The sequence below is a fragment of the Cucumis melo genome, chromosome 8, assembly GCF_025177605.1.
Source record: "Cucumis melo cultivar AY chromosome 8, USDA_Cmelo_AY_1.0, whole genome shotgun sequence".
NCBI lineage: Eukaryota > Viridiplantae > Streptophyta > Magnoliopsida > Cucurbitales > Cucurbitaceae > Cucumis > Cucumis melo.
This window is the reverse complement of record NC_066864.1, coordinates 7,289,421-7,311,730: the sequence shown is the minus strand read 5'-3', so window position 1 is coordinate 7,311,730 and position 22,310 is coordinate 7,289,421. Positions and strand designations below refer to the sequence as shown.

Sequence of the window (22,310 nt, the reverse complement as noted above, 5' to 3'; positions counted from 1 at the left end):
GATTAACCCTAATTTCAAAAATGGCCCATTAAGTTTCATATTATTTGTTTGTCTTCTCCATCACTACTAATCTACGTCTAAATTCTTAAACATAAATTGTAATTTAATTTACACGTTAAAAGTGAAAATTTTCATTGCATATGAAGATTACTGTTATATTCCATTATTATCGTTATGGTTATCGTTATAATTATTTTTGAGAAAATTTGGTAAATTTTGACATATTTACGATTACTGTTTATTATTATGATTTAGATCCTAGTTTAACAATAAATTTAACAAAAATTATAATTTTACGTAAATGTAATCCAAAGCAATTCGATCATAATTATAATTTGACAATATAATTTTTATTACGAATTTGGTAAGACGTGGCTTTATTTTTTAGAAATGAAGAATATAACTAATCTAATGTTAGGCTAGGTTTATTATGGTTTTTTATTTTAGGAAAACAATATTTTTTGCCCAAAATATATGTTTGGATGGTAAATTAATTTTCATTAAATTTTAAAATAATGTAATGTTACTTCTTGTTTCTTTTCTTTTTTTTTTTTTTTAATTATTTCAATTTGGTGGTGAACTAGTTTTTCTCTCAAATAAATGAAAAGATGATAGAGTCGTGACGTTGTATTCTTTCATTTTTCTTTTCTTCGTTTATTTATGTGTTCTTTATTTTCTACATTTTATTCGTTCAATTATAATGTAATGATTTTAATTATCTTTTTAATCTCTTATTATTACTTGTGTTTCGTTGTTATCATTAGAAGTGTTTTAGTGTTTAAATCTTATTGAGGGGGTGTCTTCATTATTTAAAATTTGGGATCACAATGAACAACATTTATTCGTCCAAATTTTTAAACAACAAAAAGCATATCATTCTTCCAAGTACCATTATTTGAACAACAACTACTAAAGATGAGAACAATAATAGTTAAAAACGAGAAACTGATTGAAGGAGGGAGATGAAGGAGAATTTAATTTTTCTTTTTCTCGTTTTTGTTAAAAACGACATATCTTTGATATTTAAAATGTTTTTAAATATTAAGAGAATGGTGATATTTTAATCAAAATTAACACAAGGAGTTATAATTGGTTAGTAAAAATCATTTTTTTGACAAATAAATGTGTTTATTGTTTATTGGATATAACACTATTATTCCATAGTGTGGATTTTAGTAATATGATTAACGAATTCATTTCGAAAATATATGTCTCATGTGTATATATTTATTGTTCTTATTCTCTTCCCACCTTGAAACTTCACTTTCTAATAATTAGTATCATCCCTTTATATTATTGTTTATAGTGTGTGAATATAGACACATGTGATTTGTTAGGATAAAGTTTCAAGTAATATAGCTATATGTACACTTATTGTAATGTGTTGTAATTTAGCCCTTCAACATCTTATCTTTTAAAAGATTGCAAGTCACCAACATTAAAAAAAAAATAAAAAACTTACAAAAGCAAAAGCTGTATTAAAAACAAATGAAGTGCATGTCAAAGTCGGAAATATATATATATGTTACAGGTATGTTATAGATATCATCCCAATAAATTCACATTGTCTCATTAAGACAATTTACTCACCCTAGAGTTAGAGTTATGAAAGTAATTATTTCCCATTATAGAACGAAAGTACAAATTCCATAAAAGATTAATGAACGAAATTCTGTGGATGTACCAAACCTCGAAAATTTTGAAAATATAGAAAGAAATATAGTTTTTTGGAGAAGGCAAAATATTATAGAACACTAAAAGAAAATTCAACTTTCAATTTTGAAGAGAACACTTGATTTAAATACTTATTCGTGATCATTCGAATAGTCGAGTATTTTCTCTAATTTGGTTATTCACATGAGTTGAAACAACCATTCACGTGGGACACAATTTATTCTAAAATTCTCTAATTTAATTATTTCCATAGAGTAAAGCATACGGTGCATGCATTGGGAATGATCTTGAAATTAACAAAATCATTTTCGTTACACTTTTAAGCACATCAAGACACATTTAATGACTCAAATTATTCCGGTAATTTTACACTTTTAAATACAAATTTTACTTCGATCTCAATTTTAATGATCATTAAAAACATGTAGGACAAATTGTAAAAATCACCGTGAAAGTATGGCGACAGTTCCAATTATTCACAAACTTTTAATCTTAAAAATTGGACACTTAATTTCTGCATGTATTAAAATTTAATTCTCAAATTACACCAATCGTAAAAGTTAATTAGACTCATAAATGAAAAAAAAAAAACATTTTCAAAAACAACAAAATATTAAAACTATTTTCAAAATATATTAAAATTTATTATACTCTTTACCGACTATTTAAGTCTTTTTTATTATATTATGTTGAAATTTCTACGATAATAAACACTGAGAGCTCAAATTTAACACTTCTAGAAGTTTGAGAGTATAATTATATTATGATTTCACCCTAATTTAAGAGTAGCTTTTGCAATTTATATCATAATAACATATAAAATAACAAAAATAATTTTAACAATTCTAAAATAATTCTTAACATATTCAAAAGAAAAGTTGCCGTGGATGACAACTTAAGTATAATATAGTATTAAAATTGTGATGTCACACATTCCCCCCTCCCCCTCCTATAGATAAATCACTTTTTAATATATCAAATCTATAGAGTATAATATACTGAGCGAATTAATATATAGTTATTTTCTCTCATGGATTAAACTTGTTTTTCTTTTGTTGAATTTAATTAAACCGTATTTTGAATAGCATACAGTGTTATAAATTTGTGGGTAGAAAAGAGAGAGAAAGAGATGATGAGAGAGAAGCACGAAGAGAAAGAAAAGGTAATGATATTAAAGAGGACCTCACGTCAGTGTTAATTCCAGGAAGAAGAGTCGGCCAAACAAACTTTCCTGCCAAACATCAACACTCCAAATGATACATCCCATTTTAATACACACACATATTTTTTATATCATATATTATATATGCTTCTATACGTAACGCTTAGCTAATTCTAATCATTATTTCACCACTTTTTACTTTTTATACAACTCCTCCCTTACCTCAACAATATCTTTGATATATATATATATATATATATATATATATATATATATATATATATATATATACATATATACATATTACTTCTCCACTTTTCTACTTATTTTTCATTTATCCAATTCACATTTTTTATTTTCGTATTTAATGACTCTGGAAAATATATTTTCGATCCAAATGTAAAACTTTTGTTTTCTTCCCTTACTTAGTAAAAGGTATGAAATTTTGATTCTTAAATATCGAACAAGCAACCATAGTTCTTTTTTATTGAATATAAAAAATATTTGTTGGAGAGTAATTTTGAAATTATTAAAATTATTACTTTACTATTTAGTTTTGGACTTTTAAATATAATTTTATGCGATGAAAATTGATTTAAATGCTTATTTGTTTGGATGGATGAGGAGGAGAATATTTTTAAAAAATGTATTGTTTTTATTGCACATATTTTTTTCAATAAAATTAAACAATTAGAAAGTTGATTAAATTTTAACTAGTTTTAAAGTTATTTTAACAATTTTAGAATCCCTCTAAAACTTTGACTCAATTTCATCAATCGTTGTTTTGATCCACTGAAGTTTTGAATAATGTATTTGAGAGAGATTAAATTTTACGCTAAATTATATTCAAATGGATGCCATATATATACTTAATTAATTAATTAATTATACTCAGTAATCTTTTTAAGGTACAATTACAACCATATTAATTTAACCACTGCTCTAACTAATTAGTAATAATTACTCATTACCATGTAATTATTTAAGTAAAATTAGATATTTAATTATCTCACCATCCTGTTGGTGTAATGGTAGGAGTATTTTCCATGGAAGTGGACGAAGAGGTTGAACCATTAGCCTTATTCAATGGAAAATGCCACCCTCCTCCGCCGGCAGCGGTGGCAGCTCCACCGCTGGTGCTTGGCTGTTGCGGCGGTTGACTTGACTGTAGCAACCGGATTTGTCTCTTCAAGAACTTAACATAGCGAATGGCTTCATCCAACATTGAAGCTGTGTCCATCTTTGTCCCTCCAGGCACGAGCCTTTGAAGAATCCTAATCTTTTCGCTAATCCTCTCTCGTCGAAGACGAGCTGCGATGCTTTGGGGGTCATCGCTAATCCGCACGTTTCGTCGCTTAGGCTTCCGAATAGTTGAAGGGTCGATGTCCACCGGCTGCATTGCTGCAATCTTATACATCATCTCCTTCATCGCACCTAACTCTTCTTCTGGCTCTTCTTCATCATCACCTGTTCCAGAACTCGGAGTACCTATAAAAAGATATATATAAACCAATTAAATCGAATAGAGTTGTAGATATGTTGTGTGTTCAAACTCCTTGTAATGTATATTTTTATAGACGTACTGTAGCCTATCAGAAAATGGGTGGAGGAGGTGGGGAGTTGTTGATCGTGATGATCAGAGAGTTGAAAAGGCAAAAACGACGGCCAAATAGAATCAAGGTCATGAACGTGGTGAAGGATATGGTGGTCATCCATGGCGGAGCGATCGAGATGAGGAGGAGGGTTTGAGAGGTGATGGGGGTCCATGGAGGGAGGGTGATGGGGGTGAAGAAAAACTAGGGTATGGGGTTGAAGAGATGAAATGAAAGTAATAGGGGGAGTTTAATTTTGAAGAAAAAAATAAATATAAGAGTAGTTTGTATTGATTCTATAAAAAGTGTTTATTAGTTAAGAGAAAAAAGAAAATAATAAATGGGAAAAATATTTGGATGGGCAAAGAGGAAAAAAAGAGTGATCTAGGGTTAACATTATTTTCTAATTTCTAATTTTGGAACATTTTTCCCCCAAGGAATTGCCCCTAGTAATCAAAGCCTTTACAGAGGGCTTTGCCTTATTCTTTTCATCTTCTGAAACCCCATTTGCTTTGCTTTCTTTTGTCATTCCCTTTTTAAGTATCAAATAAAAAGTATAATACTCTATGTATTATGGTTAATATTTCAAATTATATATATATATATATATATATAGTATGTTGAAGAATATTATTGCATCCTAAACATATATAGCCTTTATATGTTTTCAAGTCACCACATATTAAATTAATCTCTCTATACATATTTGATATACCATATTTTGAGAGAATTGTAAATATAGTGTTAAAAGATTTTTATTATTGATAGATTTCTAACGCTAACAACGCCGTCTATAAATCTTAGTTTAATTAATTTTATTTTATATATAAATTCTTTTACGTCATGTTGCATGTAATAAATATTTTCGATTTGGTTTATGCAAAGTAAAGCTATTTGAGTACTACTATGAGTGATCGGATTAAACTAAGAGCTCTCCAAGATTATCTTTCATTAATGTTACATTTAATTAATGTGGTCCCACTAACACCTTTTTAAGCACATAAAGATTATAAGCGCTGGAATAATAATAATAAAACAATAATACCTACTTAATTTGTATTTAGTAAGTTGTTAATTAGGGTGTATTTGCTTTTTTTTCTTTTTCTTTTGAAAACATAATCTATATGTAATGTTTGCGTTGGTTTATAGTAGAATAATGTAATAAAAAATTCACAATTTAATTTCACATGTCTAGATTTTTCTAATCTTGATATATAGTAATATTAGACTGCCTACAAGTTGTGAATCTGATAAAACTAAAGAGAATTTGACTATTACAAAATCTTAGATCGAAGAAGATATAAGAAACGAAGCTAAAAATTTCATAACTATTCATATTATATTACCTTATGTAGTAATTATAAGAAAAACACGATACGACTAATATATAAAATGGCCAAAACAAATAGAATTAACATTGATATCAATATTTCATCCTACATTACATGGATTATCAAAATTTTATAAGGTTGTCTGTAAATCTATTACAGCTATGGTGATGTCTCAGTATAAAAACACATATTTAGATTGAACGGTACGGTTCGATTTGCATAGTATAACTTATTTCATTCCAACAACTTTCAACTTAACCCTCTTTCCATTGTCTTCATATTTTATGATCTCATTCTCGTTCGATTTTCACACAATTTTTCAATAATGTATAATTAGGTCGAAGGTCTTCAAACATTCCAACATGCCACAACTTTTATTATTTTTCGTAATAATTAATTCCATATGCTTTGTTTTTTGTTGGTTTTAAAAATGTTTTTTTTATGATCCCAAGAACGAAAGCAAGAAAATGAAGTTGAATTTTGCATCAGCCTCCGTGTGAGAGCATGTTTTCTTATGTCATTCTTTTGTGTATCCGTACGACAGTTTGATGGCAACCTCCCTTTTGTTAAAATTTACACTTTTTGGATCTTTTGTTTGATATATTGTTTATATATATATATATATATATATATATATATAATAATTATTATTATTTAGATGTACAAGTTTGCGCATGCCCTAATGCAATCATTTTAGGGTTTTCAGAATCAGAAGCAGCTCCATTTTTAGGCACAGCTAGGGTTTTATATTTTCATTATACTCAAACACACAATACTTCTTATACATTAAAAAGCCTAACAATTTAATGTGTATGGGTTTTACTTTTTGTAGTGACTTCATTTCTTCATTACCTTCCAAAAGTCTACATGTTTCATTAGGTTCCACTATTTTCGCAACACTTTTGAGCTCCCTTTTTTAGTTAATTAGGGGTTTAGGGTTTGTATTAATTTCATTCCAAGACTGATATTACGTTGTTTTCTAATTAGTACACATTAAATGTGGGATGTGAAAAGTTAATCTCTATTGATCTCGAAAGGAAAGAATAAATGTTAATTACTATGAGTTATATTCCTACCGATCGTTATCTTGATTAGGGTAAAGAGAGAGGTGGGCTTAATAATACTAAAAGGATTATTGATGTTTGTGTTATGTCGTATGTTAGGACATGATAACTCATTTTCACAAATAATATATCAACAATATTTTCTTAATCTAGACAATTGATAACTAAAGTATGGGGACATCAAATTGAAGTTTATGTAAAGCTTTAATATCCCAATTGAAAACAAAAGGGGCCAAAAATTAGTTACGACATTTTACCTATTTGTTTCGACTCTACTTAATCATACGTGTTCACACTACTTTTTATCATTAATAAGTGATTTCTTAACCAAAATATTTTTTTTATTCATCAAAATACTTGTCAACGTGATTATAACTCATAAGTAGATAAACATATTAATTATCATTTTAAAAGTTGATAGTTTCATCCCCTAAATATAAAAAAGGAAAACGAAGAAGACAACTTTGATCGGTACCAATATATCGTTTTCCTCGACGGGAAAATCGATTTGTGGAGATTGAACAAAAGAGAAATTTGGCTATTTATTGATACTCTCTCGAGCATTGTGGTTGTGTATTGTAGAAGGCCAACAAGATATATAAGTTTAGGCTAAAGACCATCAAGTGTTGGAGTGACATAAATAGAGGCCATAAAGGGGTATACTAATTTAGTTTTTTTGGTACACAACCTGTTCCCAATCTTTGTTAGAACATAAAAATGTTAATAACAATAACAAACCTAACTTGAAGGAAGGTTTTTTGGGTGTTCTTTCACAGCAAGCTTGTCACCCTACAGAATTCGATAGATCATATGAACATGCAGTGTGATGCCCCATTTTTCTTCTAATGTATAATAATGTAATATTTTCATTCCATTTTTCATTTCTCTTTTCATATATATACAGTTGATGATAGTGGAAATAATTAATTAGGAGTATGTTTGATGGCAAATTTGTCTTTTGCTTTGCTTGTGTTCTTGAAAGTTGTTTTATTTATGATCAGTACTTTCTGAAAATTGAAAAACTAAAAATGGGCCTCCATTTCATAATGATTCCTTTTTCTATTTTTTTTACAGCTTCCTACTATTATGTTTACGACAAATTTTAAAAAAAATCACTTTTCGATAGTTGTAATTTCATCCTTAAAACTTTCAATTGGAACAATCAAACACTTAAACTTTTAAAAATATTAAAATCGGACATTCAAACTTATGATAATGGTAAAAAAAATAGACAAACAAAATATAATTTGTATAATTATGTAAGTTTGAGAGTCTAATTTTAAAATTTGATTAAGTTTAAGAAAAAAATTAAAAACTTTGCAAGTTTAATGGATAAGGTTGTTTTTTCGATTTACCCTATATTTATTTTTAGAAAAGTTTTTTAGTACTATTTTTTTTTCGTTTAGTATTCAAAAACAAATATTTATGATTAGTTTTATTATTATTATTATTATTATTATTATTATTTTCAATACATTAAGGTTATATACACAGATAATTTCTTTTAAAATGCAACTGCTTATAAAATAGTTTTCTTTCTTCCAAGAGGGTTAAATTATCTTCAAATTGAATCTATACATTATATGATCTAAATCGAATAACAAAATAATAATAATAATAAAAAATCCTAAGTTTGATCTTAAAATATTATCTATTAACATTTCAACAACAAAATTTTAATATGTGTGTTCATATGCATGAAAGGTTAGTATATAACTAATTTTGAGTTAAAAAGAAAAAAGGATGAGGTAGTAGATTCTAGATTATCAAAATTAGACCTACTAAAGTTCACAAAACTTTAAAAAAACATAAGAATTAATATAAAGCAAAACTCTAAAAACATGAGAAAAGTGTATAAAGCAAAAAAATTGAAGAGGAAAAAAGGGAAGATAAAGGTTTTATGATTTGAAAAAGGAAAAAAAAATAACATTTTACGAGAAGGATTGGTTTTTGGATCAGAAAACCATGCATTTTCATTAAATTTCATTTCACTTTAAATATATATATATATATATATATATATATATAAATATGCTTTTGAAATAAAAATGAAATAATGAAAATTACAAAGGGTACCCTTCCTCATAATCTGGACTCTGACTAATACTTCCTTTCTTACACTCTGCCCCTTCACAAACTTTTCCATTTATGCAAAAAGCATTTCTTTAACTTGTTTGCCCTTAAATTAGCCCTTTGAAAAAACACATTCATTTCTTTTTCTTTCTTTCTTTTCCATTTCTTTTTTCTTTTTAAATTATTTGTTTGACTCCGTGATTATGACTCATCTCGGTTCTAAACTTATAGTCGATGTTGTCAAGATTTGAGTCTAATGTCTATTTAATCTCTTGCAGTTTCAAAATCAACATTTTAGTTTAATTGAAAAGGTAGGTAGATTACTTTTGATCACCTTTGCTTATATATTTTGTAAATTTAATTTTTGCTCTTACATTTCCTTTTATTACTATTGTTTACTGTCAGTCGGTGATGGTAACTATAACAGTGAATTCTTTATACTTCTTTCGTTGATTTTCATAATTCTCCTATTGTAATTTTTCACATAATTTTCAACTACAATCGAATTGTACCTTCTGCTGCTCAATTAGATTATGCGTTTTGATTACGGTTTTTTAGAAGTGGGTGGGAACCATCTCATTACAATTTGAGAACATTGAAAAACATCATCCCTGATCGAATAAAATCCACCTTTTATATCAAATTTGCTTTATTATATTTCTAGTAAAGTAAAACTTGACATGGAATAATTTGTATTCCTATTTGACCGTAAGTTGATTGAATAGAATATTGATTGGCAGTTAAGATGTTGACTGAAACTTAGATGATGTTATAATTTTGTTGAAATCTTTTGCTGTCAAATTCGGTGGCATAACTAACTACCGTTCCTCCTAGTATCACTTATCCCAAAAATATAAAAGAATGTTTAATTTATATGCTCTTAAGTATACAATTTTAGTCATGATGCTTTCAACAAAGTTTAAAATTTAGTCTTCTAAAATCAATTTGCAAAAATAAATCAAATAACACAATGATTTCCATGTTTACAAATTACCAAAATTCATATCCAATATGCTAATATATAAGATTTAAAAGAAAAAAACTAGTCTAAGTTAATTGAAAGTATAATGACTAAAATTAAGTACACTCCATATTATAAATACCAAAATCACATTTTAACTTGAAAAGTCAATAGTCATAGCCATGTTTCAACTATATATATGTGTATATATATATATATATGAAAGTAAACGATCAAAAGTAAATTTGAGAGTAGATAGTAAAGAAATCAAATCTTGTATGAAGTATGAAAGATGCTCAAGTTCCTCCAAATATCAATCACGATTTGTTTAAAGTTTGTATGATTATGTGGTTTCTTTTTACTTTAAATACCATACCCACAAGCAACTTTATTTTTCAAAATTGGAAAACTATTCCTGAAATCAAATTCGAATGTACACACCCTGTTAAGATTTCTTCAATAAGTTATTTTCTAAATTCAGAAGCGCAAAAAGAAATTGATTTATTGAATATAAATAAGAATTTTATATATAATGGAAATGTAAACTTTCAATTTCATGGTTTAATACATCGGTGAATTTTCAAATATATCAATAAGCCAAAGCCCTACCAAACACAAAAATAAACATTTAAAAACCTGTACAATTTAAAGTTTATGAACCTATTGAACACAATTGAAAATTTAAAAACTACATAAATACAAACTTAGAAATTCAATAACCAAATTTGCAACTCAACCATCTATCAACAGTCAATCGTTGTGGGTTCGACCAAAAAAAGAAGGAAAAAACTGCAATCATTATGTCAAGAAAACTTGATTCTTGAAAAGTGATAGCCATTCATTCAACAATAAAAGAAAAAGAAGCACAAACTAAAACCAACAAATTTTCATATATCTAATTCGCAGAAAGGTATACCTAAGACTGCTAATGGGAGATACATTACACTACATTAGTAAGACATCACAATTATCATTCCCAAGGCTGAAGCATTCCACCAAATAAGTACATGGGATAATTTTGAAAAAGAAAAAAAAAATACATAAGAATGTACTTCGACAACCTCGTCTTCTCAAGTCGTCTTCTGAACTCTGTCCACATACGCCTGACAAGGAAATGAGAGAGACATTGAGGAAACGTATCATGCAGAACACAAAGTTAACTATTAGTCTCAACCAAATCAGAGAGGAAAGAAGATGGATTATTCTATGAAAAGATCAGCAACAGAACATTTGAGAGACTGAATCAAATATTTTCCCTAGTATCAATACACAACAAAAGAGAGAGGACCATGAAAGCTATAGATATAGTAGTTGGTTCTATATCTGTAGCTTTCACAAGAAGCTTAAACAGAACCAAAAGAGCTTTCATTAAAGCTTGATATCTTTCCTTTTGAAAGGATTTGATTTTCATCTTCAAAGGTCTAGGTGCAACCGAGATAATGAAACTTGAAGTTTTACTATGAGTCAATTACAACAAGAGCGAAGAGGTTGTAAGAGGTATATTTACTACGGATTAGGGGTACACAGACTAATGTCCCCAACAGTCGCACCTAAACAGCAAAGTTGCTACGCCAAGCGTTCACACATCTGAAATAATAAATAAGGGTGACCTTGGCATGGTTCAACATTGAGAATCATCTTTTCTCTTAACAATGATTCAACACCGATAGAAGTTCCCTCTCTTCAAGCACTGCACTTGAACTATACAATGCTTACGATTTCAAAAAGCTCTGCACTTGTTTACCTGTTGAAGGGTTAGGCCAGTTCTATACAGCTTGAACTCTATTTTCATCAATCTTAAATTAATGCAGTTAGATCGTGAATTGAAATGTGAAAAATTTTCCTAACCTAATGTGGATTGTGAAATAACACAGTGAAACATAAAACGAATATGAATATCAGCCATTCCAGTTATTTATTTGGAGATAAGAAAACAAAGCTACATCTGGATCTTGAGTATGTGCATACTCCTACTACTATTGTACAAGAAAAGAATTGTATTCAAACAAATGCAACCATCATTTCTATCGAGTCTAAAAGAGTTAGTACTTAAACTAAGTAATCCATTGTTTCCTTTTCTAAAAAAATCATAAACTAGATAATAGGAGAGGAGATATCGGCGCTTCTAAATTCATTGCCTCCCATCCTGAGGCCAAAAGGTAAAGATATTACAAATACCAATGTAATAAGAAAAACAGCGGGCCGATTACTTCCAACCACTGCTTAGAAAAATACAATATTCCTTTTAATGTTTGTGTTGGTGTGGAAATTATTATTATCATTATTAACAACAACAATAATAAATTTATAGTTATCATATCATCACTTAAACATCAAGAGATCTTCACTGAAGTAATGAAAAATACGATAAACCAAGAAAAATAGTCAACTGTCCAGTGCAGAGTATGAAGTAGGGTGGAAAACAATAAAGAAAACTCAATTGAATAGAAAATTGTAGTTACCTGAACAAGTTTAGTGAGCTTTGATTTTGAAAATGAAAGGTAGTGATCAATTTTCTCCTGCGTTTGAGGAATATGACCCCCCTGCAAGGTACCTGTCACTTTGTCCACCACTTTCTTGACTATGGTTTTATAAACATCTTTGCTGATATGACCTTCCTTCCATGTAGGTTTTAGAAGTTCCTTGACAAATTCCACAAGTGCAAATTTAAAGGCACGAATTCCCTTGGCATCCTTACCTTTCTTCTTATCATGGGCCCCATCATTCCCATTTGCATTTTCTGTAGTATCATTCTCTTGAGAATCCTCTGGGTCAGTCTTGTTCTCATTATCCCCATCACCATTTTTCTCTTTGGTAGCCTCACCATCGGCAGCAGGCTTCGCATGATTTATTGCATCACTCCTATGTAAAGTTTCTTTAGCAGAGATGTCAACCTTGTCACGAGGATCAGATGGAGGTAAATTTGGCATCTGTACTTCATCCTTCACTTCTGTAGTGCTTTTCTGTCCAGCAGCATTTGGCAAACAGTCTGAAGGTGTTTTAGTGACTTCAAACTTCTTAAGCTCCAAGCTATTACAGAGAGCAGAATCATGTTGCTTTGAGGATTCAACTACAGGACCTGACTTCGTTGGTAGCCCCAAAGCACCCGTGGATGCATCAGAATAAGGGAAGGAAGCTGTTTCTGAAACACTCTGCGTATTAAGAGAGTTGTATAATTGAGGCAAGGGTTGCACATTTCCAAAATATTGTGCAAGAGAGACTGAGAGGTTAGTTAATTGGGTAATTTGTTCACTAGTTACTATGTTTGGAGTGATAGTTGTTCCAGAATTAATCCCAGGCACACTTCCATCATCCTCCTGCTGTTTGACTCTGAAATTTCCATCTGAAACTTTCGGATTCAATACAGTTCCTCCTGGATGATCAGTGTGATATGCCATTCTTTGTCCGAGGACAGTGTTACTAGAAGGATTGCCTTCAGCATGTGAAGCAATAGTTTTTTCGATTGTAATCTTATCATTGAATGCTGATGCACTAGTAACATCTTTTGTTAGATTATGGTTTTGCCGAAAATGAGTATTATCAGCTGTTATAGGCTCTATGGCAATGTCTTGCTTCTTAGCCAGAGCCTCTTGAACTATCGCATGGCTAAGAGTGGCTAAAGCTATGGAAGTTTTAGAGCCAGAATCTGGGACAATGTTGCAATCACCTTTCACCACATGATTGGATGGTTGCACAGGGTAGTGCCAATCAGGAGACATCTCCATATCATCACTTGGCCACTTTCTGTGACCTCTAGGGTCAGAAGTGCCTATGCAACCACCTGCATCCTCTGCCTTGCTCAGAATGGTATCGTTTTTGTTATTTTGAACTGCCTTTATGCCAACAGTTTGATCCCACTGAGTTTTGCTCTCATTATTCAAACCATGAACCCATTTTTGTTCCGAAGCCCATGTATAACTTGGTTCTTGACTAGCAATTTGTTCACCTTTGTCCTCTCTCAACTGAGAGAAATCTGAAGCACTGGCCAATTCACTCGATTTTGTGCCATCCCACAACCGTTCCCTACCATCTGAAAATTGGACCTGTTCCCACCTATCAGTACTTGATTTCCTCTCTGGACTTGCACGTGACTGGCTATGATGAGAAAACTTGCAATTTTTCCCATTACGACAAGTTCCAGCAGCAAAAAATTTACAGATAACCAAACTGCTATTGCCAGGTTCACGCTCACCACGTGAAAAGTAGGCTTCTTTACTCCTATCATTTTCCCTGTCTCTACTAATATCATTTGGAGAACCTCGTGCTAGCTCATGAAATGCACTGTCGTGAGGATACTTGCAAGAGGCGCCCCTATGACACCTTCCCTTCACAAAATCAGTACATTGAGCAGCTGCTCTTCCACTCCTGGGATAGTCCCTAAAATCATGAGGGGTAGATCTTAAAGATCGGCCCCCCTTCCTGTTCCTACTTTCCCAGCTATCATCCATATTTTGATTGTCCTGGTGAAGAAATTGACATCCATTACCTCGTCTGCATCTTCCAGAAACAAACTCTCTGCACAGTTGAGTTGAAACACGCGATCTGTTTCTGTTTCTATCATGAAATCCTGAGTCCCGCTTAAAACTATGAGGACTTCTACTTCTACTCCGGCTTCTACTCCAACTCCGGCTTCTACTCCTACCCCTGAAACACAAAAATAGGCAAGTTTAATAAACAAAAAATGTAATTGCAATAGAACATCCCATCTCTTTGAACAATCAATCGATCCTAATAGAAATACATATATCCAGGTACTCTCGTTCAAATAACAAAACCTGGAATCCCACACAAGCATGCAAATTCAGGATCGAACTTGAGAGATTCGAATAATTGACATAGCGTTCTAAGAAAAAATGCAACTTCAACAACAAAACTTGAGATTAAATATTTTTGTTACGAAGAAGTTGATACAATCTCTTGAAGCAACCAGTGTATCTAACCTCACTGACCTGCTCCCATCATTTCTATCAGACAGGCTAGATCTATGTCTTCTCCATTCATCTAGACCAGGAGACATTCTTGTGCTGTAGCTTTTATCATCAGCATCCCATTCAGCAGTCCCTTCCATATCTTTATTATAGCCTTTATTAGTGTAATCCTCCTTATGTGAAGCTCTGGTTCCAGGTAAAGATTCCTTCGACAGCAATCCCCAATCTTGCTTAGGTTTTGAAATGCCAATGGTGGTCTCCATACCAGACCACTTTGAACCATCATCACCTGCAAGTTCAGGAGAAATCCAGCCCGGACGTGATTCTTTTCCAGGCCAACCATGTTCTTGGCCAATGATAGTTTCAACATGAGAATCTTCTCTCAAATCCCATTTTGACGTGCGTTTTTTGCTACTTCCACTCATAACTCTAAGGATTTTCTCCTAAATATAGTAAAATCTGAAGGCAGGATGAAAATAAGTTAAATTTAATGGCAAGTACTCCCCACTTCGTTGTCAAATCCAAGTTATTTCATATAGATTGAATTGGTTGAGTTTCAGCAAAGAATAGATTAGACTACATTTCCCCATTGAAATTACCTAAGCTCATTCAGAAGTATTCTGTTACCTAATTACAAATCATCCAACACATTAGCACTGAACGAATGGGATTCCCCAATTACATAGAGAAGAAAAACCCAGCATGTAATCTCATTGTGTAGCCAGAATATAAAGAAAAGCAACATTTTATTACCTAAGCATTGTTTTTAAAACGAATTTCCTCACTTGTTATCAGTCATATAACTAGTATTCATAAAATAACAGAAATTTCTTGCCAGTAAATACGCCACCCCTACCTACCAAGTACCAACCAAACTTCAAATAATCATAGATGGAATTTGCTCAAAATCATCGTAAAACGTCTAGCAAAATACATGGTACAACCCCATCATGATGGGAAGAGAAAATATGGGAATATAAACCAATTTGACAAAGTAACTAATCCAACAGCACATCATAAAACGTGACATTTCATGTTAACAGAGATATGATCAATATCACAAACAAGGAAAACAGTCGAGTATAACATGAAGAGGAGAACAGCAGAACATCAATCAAAAAAGCATATGCATTGTTGATGAAACTAGACGCTATAACATCTCTATAAGCACTATCATAGTCTCGTGACTGATGCAATAATTATATCTCATGAAAAAAAAAAACCCTTCAAATAAAACCTAGAGAGCCCAAGGACTTGAATTTCATAAGAAAATGGTTATTAGTTCACACTGAATTAGTAACCACTATCACCAGTTAAATTGACATTATTTCTTTAAACGAAAACAAAACTTTTCATTAATGAATGAAAAGTGATTAATGCTCGAAATAGGTTTACATTGGCATCTGTTAAATGCCAAGGGAAATCTCTTTCCGAAAATTATATCAAAGGAAAATAAAGCTAAAAAAAATTGCTTTCCAGCAAAACTAGAGGTATTTTCTTCACAGGTTACCAACCCCAAAATCCTACCTAATTTTTTTATATAACCAGAGACTAACCTTACAAAAGAAACAGACATATTAAATCTTATGCCTTCTATTTGGTGATCCATGTTAGATTCCTAGACCTTCAAAAAGGTTCTCCTTTGAGTCCTTTTTCAGTATGTTACGTAGCTCGAATTCCCTCACCTACCCGATTGTTGCCTTGCAGATTCTGCTATGGATTGAAATTAGAAACAGTTTTCTTTTGCTATGAGGACACAACGATGCATTTCTAACTTCTTAAACCAACGCAAGCTTAGCTCAGCAATAATGGGCAAGACCTCCCATCCAACATCCAAGAGGTGGGAGGTCTGAGTCCCCCAACCCCAATTGTTGTACTTAAAAGCTTCCCATAAAGTTGTTTCAACTATACTAGTAAAATGTAGCATACCCACTCGCTAGGAGGACCTAGGAAGCATAGATACCGACATCCGACAAGGCAACACACCATTTTTCAAAAAAGTAGGACACGTCGATTTTTTTAGTAAAAAAGATTAAATATATGTCATGCACATAAACATATTGAGAAAATTCCAATTAAAAACATCAAAATACACGTTTAGAGCCATAAGACATAACAAGTTAGGACAGAGAGAGTTGGGCAGCAACTAGCGAGCAGGTTAGGGCAGAGAGGGTTGGCAGTGAGAATTTGAAAAAATTGACTGAGAGGGGAGAAATGTGTGAGAAAAGATATAAAAAAATAAATTAAAAAGATACAACCTAATAATTGTTGGGTCGGGCTAATGGGCTTTTCTAACCATTTCTTTGCGTTTTTTTTTTCCAGCTGTGTCGGGGTCGTGACTTGGCCGTGTCCGAAATTAAAAATGATCAAGCTGACATGTCGGGGTCATGTTGGGAAACGTGTCCAACACTAACATTTGGCCATCCTAGAAGCGTCGGTGCTTCTAAGAGGAGGGCAACTTATAAACATTTTCAAAATCCATTAGTTCTCTACCATGCAAATAACTTTATCCTTTTAGCTGAGCAAGAAAAATTAATACTAAAGCTTTTCATCTTCTCAAGTGCATTTTTAAAAGCCTAAGTTCATCGATCACTTGATTCAATTCATTCCTTCTTAAGAGTCTTCACCATTGGAAAACAAGCAAAGAAAGCCCTTCTTTTCTTTCTTCTTAACTGCCAATAACATAAGTTGCCTGAAAGGTCATCCTATCTTTCTTTACATGTAAAGTGTGGACTAAAATTACAAGGACACTTAACAATAAACAAATCGATCAAGATAACACGAGCATGGCTCAACACTCAACGCATCACAACTCTCAACAAAGGTCATAAACTTGAATCAAACCCACATGTATTATGTGATACTCTAGAAAAACATCATATGAAGAAAAAATTTCACCGTCATTTGCAAACTTTTCAACAAGTGGACTAAACGATGATCGTTAGTGACACCAAGAAGATTTCTACACCTTTTTTTTTTATCATTTTCCTTAAGACTAATACATTTTTCCTTTTTTTTTTTTTTTTTTTCATTTTCCATAAGAGCTTGCATAGATCATAATTTGCATATAAGGGACGAGTTGTATACATGGATCAAGTTTTCAACAAGGAAAATCCACAAGAAAACCCTTACGTTTGTTGTACAAGAGGCTTGCTAAATTAGGTCAACAAGCTAGGAACCTAAGGCTTTTTCATAAGGAGTCAGCTTGGGCAAAAGAGGAAAAGAAATCTCAAGGGTCTATAGTTTAGAATCTTTTTGGTCACTCACTCGGGTCTGATATTAGATAACAGATGAGACAACAAAGCCCACTATTCCACCTCAAAATCAGTTTCTGATATTAGATAACAGATGAGACAACAAAGCCCACTATTCCACCTCAAAATCAGTTAAGTTTGTTCTAAAATCCATCCCCCATTCCAATCACGAATAAACGACAACCGAGAATACATGAAGGTCTAGAAGAAGGAAATTTTTCCAAAATACCCTTACCGACTAAACAATGATAGAAGAGTAGAATGGGTCTCTCACAACCACCAGACCAAGTGGAGGCAACTAGGGAATTTCAATCAACTCCAACCCTACAGTAGTTTTGTTGAATTTTCATACTTCTTGCCATTCTATTCCTTGAAACATATAACATAACTAATTGAACCCATCCTTCCAAATGGCCAGCAAAACTAACTTGGCCAAAATAATTTGATGATTCTAGCCAAACACACAATTCCATCTTCCTTTAGCTTGTAAGAGAAAACATGCTTTAACAAGTCTCTAAATAGAACCTGTTAGATTTTCTATCAATATCCTCCTCCAGTCACACCTCTGACATTTCTTTCTTAGCCATGTCACATAGCATTAGATAATATTACATTCAATTGCTCTATTTCCCTTAGGAGCCTAACAACCATTTCCATTTTCAGCGAAAATAAACAAGCAAAGAAGCCTCTTCCAACTCACTGAAGGGTGACAACCACACTCCACTTTAGCTCTTTCCCATGTGAAATCCTCTTTCCCCCTCAATGTTTCATCCACCTTATTTGTCACAAATTATGGAACATTAGTCACTACTAGTATGAGAGATCACTCACGTGGACTTCCATGACAAAGCCACTTAAAGGTCACAAAGTAGATGGGAGTTACACATTGAGTAAGTTAAATTTACAATGCTCGAAGTGGACATCATCCATAAAAGTAGATCAGTCATGCTACTACTCTTGGAAACCCTCCTGAAAAATCATATTTATTCTTCAATGACTAATGAGTCATGAGGTCAACTTTTTAATCCGTACATCTCTCCCTTCACCAAGTAATCATCCACAATTCGAAGGAAAATAAAGTTCACAAGCACTTTGTCCATGATTCATTCTCCTTGTGTTTGATGAATTATAGTTTTCTCATAAATCCTTCAAAACAAGCTTGAATATTAAAATTGACTTATTTCCATGAATTTTTGCTTATGCCCAATTGCTCTTGTAGTGGAATAGAAAGCCATTGCCATAAGTTATTATTGAACACCCTTGCTAATCTTTCCATCAACCGACCACGTGAAGATACTGCAGAAAATTATATGTTGACATTAGCACACTCTACGTGATACATTAACTAAAGAAGAGGGCATCTATCAAGGAACCTAATAAGTTGGGGTCTAATCAATTAACTTTGGCAGGAAAAAGAACCTAAGACTTCAGCAAGGGGTAAATTAATAAATATACATCCAGTAACTAAATTATTTAAGATTCAGCCTAAAGCTTTAATAAGAAATATAAATGACAATAATAATCTAATTTACAACTTACAAACCAAAAATCAGGCAAATTACAAATGTTTCAACTACTAAGACCTGACACACAATATTTAATGAACTTTCATTGAGTTGGTTTGTTAGGTTTTAAGTGTTTTCTTTTTGGTGTCTTATCCTCATTGTATCTTAAAAGGATAGTATTATTTTATTTTTCTTCTCTTAACAGTTATTGTATTTTTTTGACATTAGTCTCTTTTCACTTTTTCAACGAAAAGTTATGTTTCCTTTTCAAAAAGAAAAAAAAGCTTTCATTAAGAAAAGAAAAATGAAAGACCATATGAACATCCAAAAAACCAAGCCCCACTAGGGCTCCAACCAAGTCAAATAAGACCCAAAGAACAATTAACAAACACTGTCACTAACACCCAAAGAAAAATATAGAATCTAGTGAGAGAAGAAACATTGCTATAGTCATCCTCAACCCCTCTAATCTTATTATTCCTCTCGCCTTAGAACACAACAACACAAAACCCCACTTGGAACAAAAAAACTCCTCAATCATCACCCTATACCCTCTTTGTCTAGCAAACGGAAAGTCAAATACATCAAAAAATAGACTTCAAAAAGTCAAAGCAAATTTGAGCTCCAAAGAATGTGATCAAGATTCAAATAGTTCGATACCTACCTTGAAATTCCATCCACTTGTGCAAGATCTTTTCATTACCAGAACCAGATAATCGGTACTACTACATAAAATCTTAACATTCAAGCCTTAGTCTTCAAAATCCTCCAGATTCTATATTCCAATGACATCACTTAGAAATCATATTCCAACAACAACTACAAAATAAACAAGGCACGAGCATTCTACTCTATATATGCCAATACCAAGATTCCTCCAAAGACTACCAATCTGCACACAACTCACCTTTTTCTTTTATGAGGCAAGCACCAACAAGATGTGCTTAGAGAAATTTTCTTTCAGTTACAATCATTTGGATAAATCCTTTCACAAGCTACCAACCAGACACCAGGACATTCACTTGTAAGAAAAGATTAAACGAGGCAAAAAAGCCATGTATGCCCCTGCCATCTTTCTAAAGCAACAACCAAAAAGTTTGCCTTCAACAATAACATGGGGGGTAATGTCCACTATTTTGAGACCCCTAATAGAATGTCATGGCCGCATCTAGAGGGGTAGCCTGAGCTCCCTACCTCATACTCCTCCAAAGATCGATTTGCAAAGACTATGCTAGAAGATGTATGACTTGTAAGCTACGAAAATTGAATTGGGTGTCACAACAGTGTAAAAGCAATCGGGCAGTACACGTGCAGTAATTGCATGGGAAAAATCAGAAGTCCTCTGAAACTTTTCTTTCTAGAGAAAACCCACTTTCAACAATTAAATATTAAAAAAAAACAAAAAAAGGATTTATTAACTCCATAGTATAGCATTCCTTTTGGACACCAGACGTTAATCTTCAATTCACCAACTACTCAATCAGTTAATCTACAAACTTAACTTCGCCTAAAATCCAGTTGAACCAGAGCTCTATGTAAATATAACCAAATCCTACGGAAAGATCATCTCCGTTTCTCAAAAAAAAAAAAAGAAAAAAAAAACCTACCTGTCATATGAAATACTTCACCAGATGGCCAAAAGAAAATCCCAATTCCAAGTCATCTATTCCCAAAGATACCCATAGACACAAAGAATCTCGAGCACGGAAGAAAAAATACACTCGAGAAAAATAAGAGAAAGAAAAAAAAGCGACATTCTAGGCGATGGGGATATGGGGAGTAATAAGCGGAAAGGCCCAAACTTTGAAGTCGAAGAACCTCGACCCACACACAGTCCCACACAAAACGAGCAAACGATCAAGACCCAGATACGACAACATTCATACAACAAAACTGTAAAGGAATTAAAGGAAGAGGGAAAAATAGAACTCACATGAAAGAAGAGAGCTTCCGGCAGAAAGCGGCGAACGGTGTAACCCTAGAATATGAATGAAGGAGAAAATAGGCGCGAACTAAACAAAATCAACGTTGAAAGCGATTATTTTGGGCATGTTGTTTGGAGAGTGAGTGGAAGGAAGAAGATGAAGAGTGAAGAAGTAGCAATTGGCGAAAAAGGGTTCAAAGACTTTGGGGGCGAGAAGAGAACACAGATTTTCTTTTCGCGATAATTATATATTATATTTCTTCAATATTTTGATCTAATTATTGAGAATTTCAATGGGTTCTATTTTTCCCTTTTTCTTTTTCTTTTTTGAAAAAATCTCTTTTCTTAAGTACTGTCTTTCTTAGTTTCTTTTTTTACAAATCAGATTTAGTAATTAAGAAGTGTGCTTCCCTTTTTCTTTCTTATTCCCACAATGTTTTTTTTCTTCTCTCGCTCTCTTTCCCTTTTTTATAACATAATTTGTGTTGGAATTTATAGAATTTACAATTGATGATACTCATATTTGCAAATATATAATTAATTTTAAACAAATTGAAAGAATATTTACCCGAACTATTTTGAAAACAAAATAAAGTCACATACTCTTGATGGAAAATACAAAAAATATCTCAATCGACGTGCTATTAATTGTCAATAGCTCCTCACGTGCCTAATATATTTTATACACAATCATATATCAAATCTAAATGATCGTATACCAATATCTCATTGTTTTCTTTTTCAAGATTGTAGACCAAATAAATATTCCAACAATTTTTTTTTAAGATCATGTACCACAATTTTTTTCAAGATCTTTTATATTTGGTACATGGTATTGTACA

At 32.1% G+C, this 22,310-nt stretch overlaps 2 protein-coding genes across 12 annotated transcripts; both read right to left on the bottom strand.

Annotated features, from left to right (window-relative positions):
• Positions 1 to 3,676: 3,676 nt before the first annotated feature.
• LOC103485271 (transcription factor HEC3-like) lies at positions 3,677 to 4,691 on the bottom strand. The gene is made up of 2 exons (XM_017043704.2): positions 4,420 to 4,691; positions 3,677 to 4,324 (listed from the first exon to the last, which is right to left on the bottom strand). Exons 1-2 carry the CDS (start codon positions 4,601 to 4,603, stop codon positions 3,846 to 3,848), a joined length of 663 nt encoding a protein of 220 aa, XP_016899193.1. The 5' UTR covers positions 4,604 to 4,691; the 3' UTR covers positions 3,677 to 3,845.
• A 6,037-nt stretch (positions 4,692 to 10,728) lies between these two features.
• On the bottom strand, positions 10,729 to 21,707 carry LOC103485269 (zinc finger CCCH domain-containing protein 38). Of its 11 annotated transcripts, none has more exons than XM_008442814.3 (5): positions 21,478 to 21,705; positions 18,871 to 19,335; positions 14,798 to 15,244; positions 12,320 to 14,501; positions 10,729 to 10,960 (listed from the first exon to the last, which is right to left on the bottom strand). In XM_008442814.3, the coding sequence occupies exons 3-5, from the start codon at positions 15,208 to 15,210 to the stop codon at positions 10,928 to 10,930; spliced, it is 2,628 nt and encodes an 875-aa protein (XP_008441036.2). In that variant the 5' UTR covers positions 15,211 to 15,244; positions 18,871 to 19,335; positions 21,478 to 21,705; the 3' UTR covers positions 10,729 to 10,927. The 11 variants fall into 11 exon arrangements, with proteins under 11 accessions (XP_008441036.2, XP_050944998.1, XP_008441033.2 ...); XM_051089041.1 differs by having other exon boundaries at positions 14,807 to 15,244; positions 18,275 to 19,335; positions 21,478 to 21,704; XM_008442811.3 differs by having other exon boundaries at positions 14,798 to 19,335; positions 21,478 to 21,704.
• Between the last annotated feature and the right edge of the window lie 603 nt (positions 21,708 to 22,310).

Coding starts and splice junctions, on each gene's coding strand:
- LOC103485271 (XM_017043704.2), bottom strand. CDS start 4,603: ATGGACCCCCATCACCTCTCAAACCCTCCTCCTCATCTCGATCGCTCC. Junction 4,325..4,419: donor CCATTTTCTGATAGGCTACA/GTACGTCTATAA, acceptor ATCTTTTTATAG/GTACTCCGAGTTCTGGAACA.
- LOC103485269 (XM_051089036.1), bottom strand. CDS start 15,210: ATGAGTGGAAGTAGCAAAAAACGCACGTCAAAATGGGATTTGAGAGAA. Junction 14,502..14,797: donor GATGGGAGCAGGTCAGTGAG/GTTAGATACACT, acceptor TTTGTGTTTCAG/GGGTAGGAGTAGAAGCCGGA.